The sequence below is a fragment of the Mastigoproctus giganteus genome, chromosome 2, assembly GCF_048544385.1.
Source record: "Mastigoproctus giganteus isolate SK-2022 chromosome 2, ASM4854438v1, whole genome shotgun sequence".
Classification (NCBI taxonomy): domain Eukaryota; kingdom Metazoa; phylum Arthropoda; class Arachnida; order Uropygi; family Thelyphonidae; genus Mastigoproctus; species Mastigoproctus giganteus.
In genome coordinates, this window is record NC_143576.1 from 228,889,666 (window position 1) to 228,902,239 (window position 12,574).

General features: G+C 36.4%; 1 protein-coding gene across 1 annotated transcript in view; it reads right to left on the minus strand.

Moving 5' to 3' along the window:
• The window catches only part of LOC150090216 (ankyrin repeat and FYVE domain-containing protein 1), a 199,065-nt gene that overhangs the window by 81,141 nt on the left and 105,350 nt on the right, over positions 1–12,574 (minus strand). Inside the window, exons 13-14 of the mRNA XM_090369021.1 lie at positions 5,002–5,170; positions 1,297–1,415 (exon numbers count right to left, since the gene is read on the minus strand). Coding sequence (XP_090225147.1) covers positions 1,297–1,415; positions 5,002–5,170 — 288 coding nt within the window. The remainder of the gene's footprint in view (positions 1–1,296; positions 1,416–5,001; positions 5,171–12,574) is intronic.

Genomic DNA, 12,574 nt, shown 5'->3' on the forward strand with positions numbered 1-12,574 from the left:
TCGTTACTGCTGATATTAACTTTTGTGATTGTCATGAGTGTGGTCCGTGTCCCTACCCTAATAATACTTCTCTTTACAGTTCCACTGAAGCGAAATTTCTCTCTCTCTCTCTCTCTCTCTCTCTCTCACACACACACACACACACAGTTAGGTGCTGTGCTCACAGTAGCATGGGATCTAACTGGTGCTGATATGAAGCTTGGAATTATGCGTATGTTCTAAGTTGAAGGTTAAAAAAAAAAAAAAGAGGTAAACTGCAGCCATTATCAACCCACCGCAGGATGGAAGCCTCCTCAACAATTCATGCTGAAGGAAATGGACCATAATCTGCCACGCTGGTCCAGTGCAGGTTGGCAGATCGACTGTATTTAGCAGTCAGGGGCTTGAACCCCAGCCTACTCAAAGAGCGTGTGCTATTTCACTCGCGCTCCTGACCACTCAGTTACGGAGGCATTTATATTTTATTCTTCCACAAATTTTAAAAATAACTACAGTATTATTTGAAAGATTTGTTAATTTTTTTTTAATAAACACAAAAACATGGAAGGTGATAGAGAGTTAGCAATATGTGTAATATTAAAATTTTCTGTGTTTCACAGCATGCCAAATTTGAAATAAATTTGAAAATGGAAATGAATAATAATATCTAATTTATACATATAATAAACAGAAATATAAGTACATGTGCACATTTGAAATTTTGGGCTGCTGTTTACAGTTTTTAAACTGGAAAATGGAAGAGTATAGTTGTATGCTTATTTTTTATGTCAAAAAAGTTTATTTTTTAATTATCGCAGAATTAATCATTTTTAGTTTTTTTTTTAAATAAAAGGTGTAAAAAATTTAATTTTTTAAATTAAAAGCATTATTAAAATGCATATAATAAGTACTGAAATCCATTAAGAAAAGCTGAAATACTGGTATACTCTTGGTACATTCCAAATGGAATTCAGAAAACACCAAAAACTATTTTGAGAAAATAAAAAGAAAGTTGTCAACTGGCAGGTGTCACGTCACTGTTTTTGTTAACATATGGGGGTGCAACCACTGCAGAATTAATGGATAAGTTTTTCACAGTCTGATCCAAACTAAATTTAGAATACATTATTGAGGTCAAAAGTGTAACAGATGGGGTATTTCTGTTTTATCCAATGTTACACATACAATGTATGGGTAAATAAATTTTGATTGGTGCATCTGCCCATGTCATGTGGGCAAGTCAGGTAAATGGCTAATAAGCAACAAAATATACAATATGGAAGCAGAAAGAGACTAAGAAATAGTACTTTCATTTACCTTCTAATAAGGAAGCATGCAACAGATTCATTGTTTTCATCAATAGCTCGATGGAGCAGAGTTTGGTGACAACCTCCAGGTCCTTCATTCCAACAATTTGTATCACAGCCATATCGAACCTAATAAAGAATGCAATGTCAACAGTGCAGTGTTTTATTTCAAATAGTGCTGAAATAAAAATATTAATCAAATTAAATAGTATGAATCAGAGCTGTAATACTCAATATGTTCTACGTTGATAATAATATTAGTAAAATAATAAGAGGAGTTTACCTCAATATAGTACGTAGAACACTTCCGTATGATACCCTCCAGAAATTAAAACGGAAAAACCGAAAAAAATCGACAACTTACCAGTACATTAGAGTAAAATATAAATAATTAAATAATCAATTTAACACAATTCAAATCAATTTAAGACAATTAAAAATCAAATTAACGCAATTAAAAGAATCTAACGAAAATATTCAAAACGATTTTCCTTCCTGAAGCTGACAACACTTTTCGACTGTATGTCGTGATCACAGGAATGAAAATCATTCCTGTGATCCCGACATATGTATATACGACATTCCTGTGTATTTTCATTCCTGTGATCACGACATATGGTCGAAAAGCGTTGTCAGCTTCAGGAAGGAAAATCGTTTTGAATATTTTCATTAGATTCTTTTAATTGCGTTAATTTGATTTTTAATTGTCTTAAATTGATTATTTAATTATTTATATTTTACTCTAATGTACCGGTAAGTTTTCGATTTTTTCAGTTTTTCTGTTTTAATTTCTGGAGGGTATCATACGGAAGTGTTCTACGTACTATATTGAGGTAAACTCCTCTTATTATTTTACTAATCAAATTAAAGAACATATACTTGAAAATAAATTATTTTAATACATTTAAAACAGATAACTTCATGTTATTTCATCCAGTGAAATACCCAGTTTCCCATGATATTTGGAATAATGGAAGATCAGTCTTTAAATACCTTCAGCCCATATCTATTCAGAATGAAGGACACTTGGAAAAGTACTGTGCAGGTTCAGAATAAAATGGGAGTCAGGGGATAACTGTAACACTTGTGTTTATAAATTAGTGTTTTTGCCCAGAATAAAGTATACCAAAATGAATGTAGAAGAAATATTATTTATTTCTGAGTTATCTGAAGAACACATCACATTACAAATTTCTAACAAATACATGTTGTAAATATGCACCATTAAGTTCCAGGCATGTTTCATGTTGATGTAAGTTATCAAACATTTGCTTAATTATTTATAAATATATTAATGAAATTGACTGCAGCATAGGTCTGACATCTTTCAACTTCATCACAAGGCTATCTGGATGTGCAATTTTTTTTGGGAGCTGCTAAGTGAAACATTCTTTATTGATTAAAAATTATTTTTTTGTAGCTTTTGTTTAAAAATTAATAGCGTAGCTATTATTTGTGATTAGGTTGGTGAATTTGTTTCTGATCTCACTCCTTAGGATACTAACAAAAGCATCTCAAAAGGCATCACTTTGATGAGGATAACAACAAAAATAAGACTAGACATGTTTTTCTTGTAGAGAATAAAATTTTGGTATACATTAAAACTCTTGTTCAGAAAAGAACAGAGATTATGTTGAAAGTTAACCTTCACTAAAGTACTAACATTTCCTATAAGTACAGTAGACTCCTGAATATTCAGGGGTGGTTTAACCAAGCTGCAGATTAACTGGAGATGAAAAAAAAAAAAAAAAAAAACAATAAATTTCTTTAAAAAATCAATTGCAGTACCTACTTACAATAATTTACTTTTAAATATTTTATAAAAAAAAATTTCACTTTGGGCTCCAAAAACCCTTAATCTGCCACTTGGAGTCTACTGCACAATCCTGTTCCTTAGGGATTCCTTCAATCCTTAGGCATGTGCACATACAAAACATATACATATTCATTGTCCATCAGTTAGTGCATGTTAAGTGGGTAGGCACACTTTGAGTTGCATTTATTCAGTAAGTATATATGCATTTTGTTTGAATTTATTTCAAAAGTTTTAAAGTTACCCATCATGTTAAAGTAAAAGAACTGTTCTTTCAATACAACAAAAAACTTGAATTCATTAAATAAACATGAAAACGGTGTTGGAGAATCAGCTTTAATGAAAGAGTGCAATGTTGGTGAACAAACTGTACAAGATTTAATAAAAAATTTAAATTAATCAGATTTGCTGACGTTTCAGATAATACTGGCAGTATGCAATTTTTTTTTTTTTTTTTTAAATATTTCATGCATATTGTTAGTAATCCTGATTTTTTGCTTATTTTGCAGATTATCTGGGGAAATTAATTTACCAACCTCCCCAGTTAATTGGGAGTCTACTGTATACATGTTAATTTTGTTAATGGGGAAATTAATATGTATGCTTAGAGAAACTGGAAATAATCTCATGATATCCTATTTAATGCACAATAAATTTAATTTTCTTATGTATAAATATGAAAAAAAAAAAAAAAAAATGTAGTTCAAATTCCTTTTAATATAATATTATCTATTTAAAATCGTAAAAGAAGGTAATTAGAATATTCTGAAATAACATAAAACTTGTAAAAATCTATGCTCTAAGAGGAATACTGAATTAAAGTAAAACACACTGAGTGCCACTTTATTAGACACACCTACCTTTTTTCATGAAATGGAGCATTCTTTTAGTGACATCATCACCTGTTTATACCATGCAATATAAAGCAGGCATGCAGATACATAAGGATGCTGAATATGTGCAATTCTAAGAATGGGCAAGATGAAAGATTTAAGTGACTATGAATTTGGCAAAGTAGTCAGTGGCCATGCCGGTATGGGTATCTCAGAAACTGTAACCCTTCTGTGTATTCACAAAAGATTGCATCTCAGGGGTATTGCGATTGGTTCAATAATCAAATAATATCCACCCAACAGTGATCCTGTTGTCAGAAACAGTTTGTTGATGCAAAAGGCCATCAGAGACTGAGAAGGCTTGTGCATGTAACAGAAAAAAAAAATTGGCACAATAATGGTAACCAAGGAGGCATTTCAGAATGCACAACTGGTCACATCTTGTTGTGCATGGAGTATCATAGCAAATGACTGAACTGGGTTCCACTTGCATCAGCAAAAAACAAGGTATGGTTATTGTGAGTCAGAAATGCCAACGAGCAGAGAATTGGGAAAACATTGCCTATCTCACAAATTCTAGTTTCTGCTGTTTCATGATGATGGGAGGACCAGAATATGGAGAAAAAAGATTGAGTCTAGGATTAATCCCTTAATGAATGCAGGCAATGTGTTCATCTGAATGCATTTTCCTAAAGGATAGTGCAATGTCACATGGTCAAAATTACAGAAATTTGATTTCAGGAACATGGGAATGAATTCAGCCCAATGTAGCTTCTCCAGTAAGCAGATCTCAATCCAATTCAGCACCTGTGGGATGAGATGGAATGAGCTCTTAAGAGAAGATATCTGCAACAATCTAATTTGCAACAACTTTGAGAAGCAATAAAGTCAACATGAACCAGCATCCTTGTGGCATACCATGCATTTAACACCTAGATGAGTCTATGCAATGACAAATCCATGCTGTTATAAGGGCTAAATGGGAACCTGCTTGCTATTAGACAGGTGTACATAAGTGGCCACTCAGTGTATAAATCAAATATAAAAAATAACATGTAAATTTTCATACCAAAATGGAAGCAACATCCTCTTGACCACTTTCCAAAGCCAACCATAAGGGACTGTTACCATTGTCATCTAAGACATTAAGATCTGCACCTCTTACACATAAAGCTTCAACAACAGCAGGTAAATGCCGCTTAACTGCCAACTGTAAAGGGGTATCATTTTCTCTGGTTCTAAAAAATGCCAATTTTAAATTTTAAAATGATGCCATTATTGTTTAGATACATTAAATACTGTATTAATCTTCTTGACAGTAACAGTTATAGTACTATCCTTACAAAATGAGCATTTATAGTACAGTATTTACTTAATCCCAAGATGGAATTTAGAATTAAAATTTATGATGACAGAGTTCGAGAATCTCACTCCCACTAACATACACACCACCTGATATTCAAGAATCTGCAACAATTAAAAGGGATGCCAATATATTTCCTGGTAATTTTTAATATCGGGCAACAATATTATAATGCATAGACCTCGTAAACATTTGCACTGTTTTCAATTGTTAAGTACATTTATTATTGAAAAACTTTTAAAAAAATCAGAACTGAGACAATAATTGCAACAGTATGCAATATATACTGAAAGGACAGAATCATGTGATACCTGGGTTCCTGGGCAATGCAACGCTGTCACCTCTCTCGTTGGTGGATGAACCCACGGCTTGGCAGATATATAGGTACATCGCATCACTGCATACACATAGATGGTAATTCGATGTTAGTATAGATAAGCATTGTGAGTTAACTGACTTTGAAAGAGGGATGATAGTGGGTGCCCAAAGCATGGGTCACTCTATTGCAGAGGTGGTACAGAAATTGCACTATCCCCGTTCGACAGTATCAAGAGTGTATCAGGAATATGCCATTTCTGAAATGACATCTCATCGCAGACAGCACTGTGGGCGGAGAAAGGTGGATGCACGTGGCTGTCGACACCTGTCTCGTCAACCGGAGGTTGACTGGCACAAATCAAAGCCAATTTCAACAAGGGAAGTGTCAGAAATGTCTCCACCAAGACCATCAGGTGATCATTAGCCACTGACCCACCAGAGTCCCATTGCTAACACCACGACACAGGACTCTACACCCCAACTGGGCAAAAGAACACCAGCACTAGACCTTGGATGATTGGAGACGGGTCTCCTGGACTAATGAGTCCTGTTTCCAGTTATTTCGAGCAGACAGGAAGGTGCGTATCTGGTGGAAACTGAACCAAGCTATGCACCCGTCATGTCGACAAGGAACTGTTCAGGCAGGTAATGGCCTGGGGCATGTTCAACTGGCACACAATGGGACCTCTGGTACGTCTAGACACATCTCTGTATGGTTCATCCTTGCAGACCATCTGCATCCCTTCATATATGGTCATCATGTACCCACAGGGAAATGGACTCTTCCAGCAGGACAATGCACCCCCCCACAGAGCCGTGGTGACTAGAACATGGTTCGAAGAGCATTCCACAGATTTTACCACCTTGGAATGGCCTCCCTGTTCTCCGGACACAAACCTCATGGAACATCTTTGGGATGCTGTGGAAAGGTCTGGTTGAGCTTTGGATCCTTCATCCAGCAATGCGATGAATTATGGACAGTGGCACAGCAAGCATGGATGGATGGAAATACCCGTGGAATGCTTTTGTGAACTAGTGGACTCAATGCCTTGCCATGTGACTCCCCTTATATGGGCGAAAGGTGGGCCTACCCATTACCAGGTAGGTATCACATTATTTCTAACCACTCAGTGTACATAACTGCAATAGACAACTATGTTTCACAAAAATTCTTTTCTATATATGATTCTTATGTTTATACATATACAGAACAGATAAAGTGACATTTCATGTATGTCTCTAATGAAATCTATTCTAATCGGTTATCCAAAATGTTGCTCTATCTATTCTATTCATGGATTATTCCTATGCAGAATAAATAATTTTTAAAAAACGTATGATAGTGATAACCATTCTCCTAATTGCTATGCCATGGCAGGCTTAACATTTTAAGAACTGATTAACAAATGAGAAAAGACCTAACAGATAACAAATACTACAACCATTATTAATAGCTTTTAAGAAGGTGTACAAATATAAAGTGGCATTTTCTTTGTTAAAAATTAACAAAGAAAATGCTACTTTGAATTTGTAACTTTGCTTTTTCATGCAATAAAATATTCAGTACGATGTTGTTTAGATTTTTCAAAGGCATAGCTAAAGCATCAATGAGGCATCAATATACTGTGACTGTAAATTGTTTTCATGTTAGTTGGCTCCTGGCGAGTGGTTAGGAGCGGGAGTGCAGCAGCACATGCTCTTTAAGTAGACTGGGGTTCAAGCTCCTGACTGCTAAATATGGTCGATCTGCCAACCTGCACTGGACCAGCATGGCAGATTATGGCCATTTCTCTCAATATGAATCATTGAGGAGGCTTCCATCTTGCAGTGGATTGATAATGGCTGCAGTCTACCCTTTTTTTTTTTTTTTTTTTTTTTTATGGTTGGTTTGCACAATAAAAAAATGCAATCAAATTCCTTAACTGCAGTGCTTATTGTCTAGTGTGGTAAAATTTTTATGTAACAGGAAGAAACTATATGCATTTAATTATAATTATGATACTAAATCTTACAAAAACTTATGTGGTATTATCATAAGATGATTAGATTAAAATTAAACAATTTTTTTTTTTTTTTTTTTGTTTACTACAAGTGTAGCAAGCTTTGCTTTTAAAGAAATACTGTTACCCGCACACAGGCAAAAAAAAAAAATAATAACACACACACACACACACACACACACACACACACACACACACACACACACACACACACACACACACACACACACACACACACACACACACACTATATATATATAGAATATAGAAAATTAATAAATAAACTTATGTAAAGTAAACTAAACAAGAACTAATTAATGCCATCTATATATCTAGATAGAACATTACATCAGTCTTATTATATATTTTTTGTATAGTTTAAGTACAATTAGTAAAATAGGTAAGATATATTTCATATAGGATAAGCTGGTAGCTACTTAACCCTATAATAGCCATAACTGGTCCACAAGGCCAAACCTAGTAAAGGATGATCATTAGTCAAAGTAAAAGTAAAAATAAACCAATTAATAAACATAATAATAATATATATCAAGTCAATTATAGGTAATAGGACACATTGAAAGGGACTTTATCGAGGGCTAATCCTTTCAATATGTCCTCCCTACAATTAACCCGGCTATCAGTTTCTGATATCATCGGTCTGTTTAACACGGTCAAAAGGTAATTGTAGGGGGACATATTGAAAGGGTTAGCCCTCGATAAAGTCCCTTTCAATGTGTCCTATTACCTATAATTGACTTGATATATATTATTATTATGTTTATTAATTGTTTTATTTTTACTTTTACTTTGACTAATGATCATCCTTTACTAGGTTTGGCCTCGTGGACCAGTTATGGCTATTATAGGGTTAAGTAGCCAGTTAAGTAGTTAACCAGCTTATCCTATATGAAATATATCTTAGTTAGTTAGTTATTTGGTTTTTAGGAGCATTAGCAACTAAGGCCATATTGCTCCGGGATATGCGGTGGTCATTCTCTGACCTTTCCGCATCCTCCATATTTGGTGGTGACGGGCTCGAACCCCGGTCTAATCAAGAAGCGTGTGCTACGCACTGCTGCTCCTTCCCACCTGGCTACGGAGGCGCCTGAAATATATCTTACCTATTTTACTAATTGTACTTAAACTATACAAAAAAAAAAAAAAAAAAAAAAAAATATATATATATATATATATATATAAATAAATAAATAAATAAATAAAATAAATTGAATAAAACTAGAAAAGATTAATGACTGGAAATTAAAAGTAAAGAAGGAGGAGGAGCTACATTCACCACAAGAAGAGACACAACACAGAATTCCAAACATAATAGGGCTACTGCAGTCTTTAACAAACAAGAGGACAATGTTAGCCTATTCTATGATAAATGCCAGACCTTCTGCCTGGAGAAAATGAAAGGTACATGTGGTAGAATTTTTCTCAATGTAGTCTATGCTTGTTTTAACTGGGGTGGGATACTTAAAGAGAAGGGATGCAAGAATATTTGCTGGTACTATCAAGGCAGTGATAGATAGTTTGGAAAACTACTAGATTAAGTGATGGGGGATATACAGACTAATAGGTTAACTAGTGGCACAACCAGAGGTGGAAGTGAGTCTTGCACTGCTTCTATTGGAACATGCAGTAGCCTGGAAAGCAAAGTGTCGGGAATTTCAGGTTCTGCTGCAGGTCATCAAGGAACAAGTAACTATATGGGCTGTTAGGTAACTAAAAGTATACATATGCATGTATATGTGCATATGCACTAATACTAGGAGCATTTTAAATAAATTTGATACATTTGAAGTGCTGATTAAATCATCAAATGCAGACACTATAGAGCTATTGGAGACATGGTGTCACTCAGACATAAGCGATACTGAATTTGAACATGGGGAGTACAATGTATACAGGAAGGCCAGGCAGGAGAGGACAGGAGGGGCAGAGGGTAATGCTCTTAATTAAAAATCATATTAAATCTAAGATGGTGCATCCAGTCAACATGGGTAATCAGTGCAATGTTGAGTCAGTTTGGTGTGAATAAACATTAGGAAATCAAAAATGAGAGTAGGTGTGTGCTATAAGCCTAATGACTATGATGAGTATACCAAACAACGATATTGATAAATAGGGTGGGCCAATAAATCAGAATGCCTTATAATGGGGATTTTAAATTTCCAGATGTTGAATGCAATTTGTGGATTGGTCACTCACACACTAGCAAGACTTTTGTAGTTTGAGGCTTTTTAGCCCAAAAACCCCTCCCTCCCAGTGGCAGGGATGGAAACCTAACCCATTGGGATAGGTGGGATGAATAATGAATCCAAAGTCTATTTCCTCTTGGCTAGGGCCAAGTGGCATTGTGCTTGCTGGGGGATGTTTCCACAAAAGCCTTCGCAGATGACCTGATTCTGACAGTCACTGAAACAACAGCCAATGAAGCCCTTACAAAGCTACAAGAATGGGCCAGCCTCCATAAACTCCATATATCCCCAGAGAAAACTACTTCAATTCTACTCAAAGGAACCCTTCAAATAAGCAGGCCACCACAGATTAAAATTGCTGGTAGAATCATCAAACTGGCAACTGAGATGAAGAACCTTGGGGTAATTCTCGACCCAAGCTCACGTTTTACCCACATCTAGACTATCTTCCTCGCAAAGTCAGGGACTACACTGCAATGGTAGCGAGGATCAGCAGGTCTGACTAGGGCCTAAATCGCCACTCACTGCAGATGCTATACAAAGCTATATTTATTCCCACTATAACCTACTGTGCAGGTGTCTGGTATCATCGTGCACTCATTATTCGTAACCAAAGGAAGCTCACGTCCATTCAGCGTAATATCCTTCTCACTATCACCTGTGCCTGCTGCACAGTAAGCAACCCAGAGGTCCAAGTCTTGGCAGGAGTTCTCACTCTGGACCTGCAGGTAATTCGTAAAGGCGTGCACTACCGGCTCGCAAAGGGACTCCCTACCACCATCCTGGATTTCACTACAAACCCAGCAAACACCATCAAAGAAGAAAAAAAGTGCCTTGCAGTCCACCTTCTTAATGCCTGGAAAAATAGATGGAATACCACCCCCAAAGGCTCCATCACTAAAAAATTCTTACCTCAAATAGCCCAGGTCTACCCAAAGCTTCAGCATGGTACAGCCTAGGTTTATACACCACTTTCCTGCAGGCCATGGATCCATAAATCACAAACTTGCCTCTATGAACATCATGGATGACCCTTGTTGTCTTTGTGATGAAAATGAAGACTGAGATCACCTATTCTATGTTTGCCCGCTCTACGAGGACCTGCAAACGTTGCTCATAACAAAAATAAAAATACATGCATTGCCTCGAAGAAATTAACATTTTCTGATCAATGAGTAATACCAGTACCACACTTTCTCTGCCTTTGCCCATGATCTCTTCACCAGAAGAAGATCACTGGTATAGCGTCCTGGAACTAATTGCACATTGATCGACACCCTTTTCTCATATACTGAACATCTCCACCTCAGATTCGTCCAGATTCAACTGTCTTAACCCGACTGTGAACATCTTCACCTAGATTGTGACCACTTCTAACTACTGGACTTGACACTCAGGTCACTTGAATTGTTTCATCCGTGTCTCTCTTGATATGTGACTGTCTTCCCACCCTCTCGAGGGGCCCTCTTCTTTCACTTTCCGCTTAGGTGGGAGAAATCCCACCCAACCTGCAGAGGATGCCTTCCCTTACATCCTCCGGCGCCCTGTCTATACCTCCTTTCCTTTACTTTCTCTGGTACATTCTGTACCCTATATCTTTTTTTTTTTTTTTTTTTTAACTTGGTCTCTTTCCAGGAAGCTCAGGTGGCCTGGAGGAGACTATCCAGAGAATTATGGGCAGCCTGGCTACCTCCTAGTGGTAGCCAGACTGCAGGCAACGTGGTGTCCCACCAGGGGGCCCCTGCAACCAAGAGCTAGGACACCAAACAAAACTCAGCACAATACTTCATTTACAACACAACACTTTCTGGCTTTCACAGTGATACTGTTTGTCTCCACAGAGTTTATATGGCACAGATGTGGGAAACAAATAGAGGTGCCTTTCCCCCAACACTATGTGCACTATGCACTCTCCACTTTGAGTTGTGTTTAATTTGAAATTCTTTTTTTAAATAATAGTTTTAAGCAAAGCAAAAGTTAGAAAAAGATAACTCATGAACCACATAAGCTACAGCTTGGGTGGTGGGAGGATTACTTGATATTTTGAATGTTATGTCAGAGACAGTAATTTGGAATCTCCTCAGGCTTAAATACTCTACCTGCTTCTGTCAAATTAATCTTTGCCTCCATTGAACTAGGTACGTCAGATCACAACTTGATAATGGCCTCTTCTAAAATGGAGCCTTTCTCTTGTGGCTATTCTCAACCTCCTGCTCTTTGGCATTATAAGAATACAAAATGAGATGATCTGCTTTCAGTAATTTCAATCTTCTGATCCAATAAATGTGCTAAGGCTGTTCAAGATAAGAATGTTGCCCATCACAACTGGTTGAATCGACATCTCCAGCTTCATTTTCTGCCTACAACAAAGCTCGTAACAATTGTAAAGCAGTTATTAATCAGTCCAAACTTGATTTTGAAAAAGCTAAGAGCAGAAAATGTTTTTCTTGTCAAAACGGTAGTCTAGCATTCTGGTCTGTTGTCAAAGCTATTGGCCACAACCTTTGCCTATCTCTACTCCCACCTGTTAAAACATGATAGTTCTACTACTACCTCAGCTACAGGTAGAGCTGAATTCCATTTCTGTTTTTCCTTCTACGTGGAAATTTGCTCATATCCAGCCAGTTCCTAAAAAGGGTGACAAATCCCTTCCATCCATTTATTGTCCCATTGCAATTCTATTCTTTCTAAAGAAATGGAGAAATCCACTAACCACCAACTGTTAAACTATTTTTAAACCTTCCATTTGTTCAT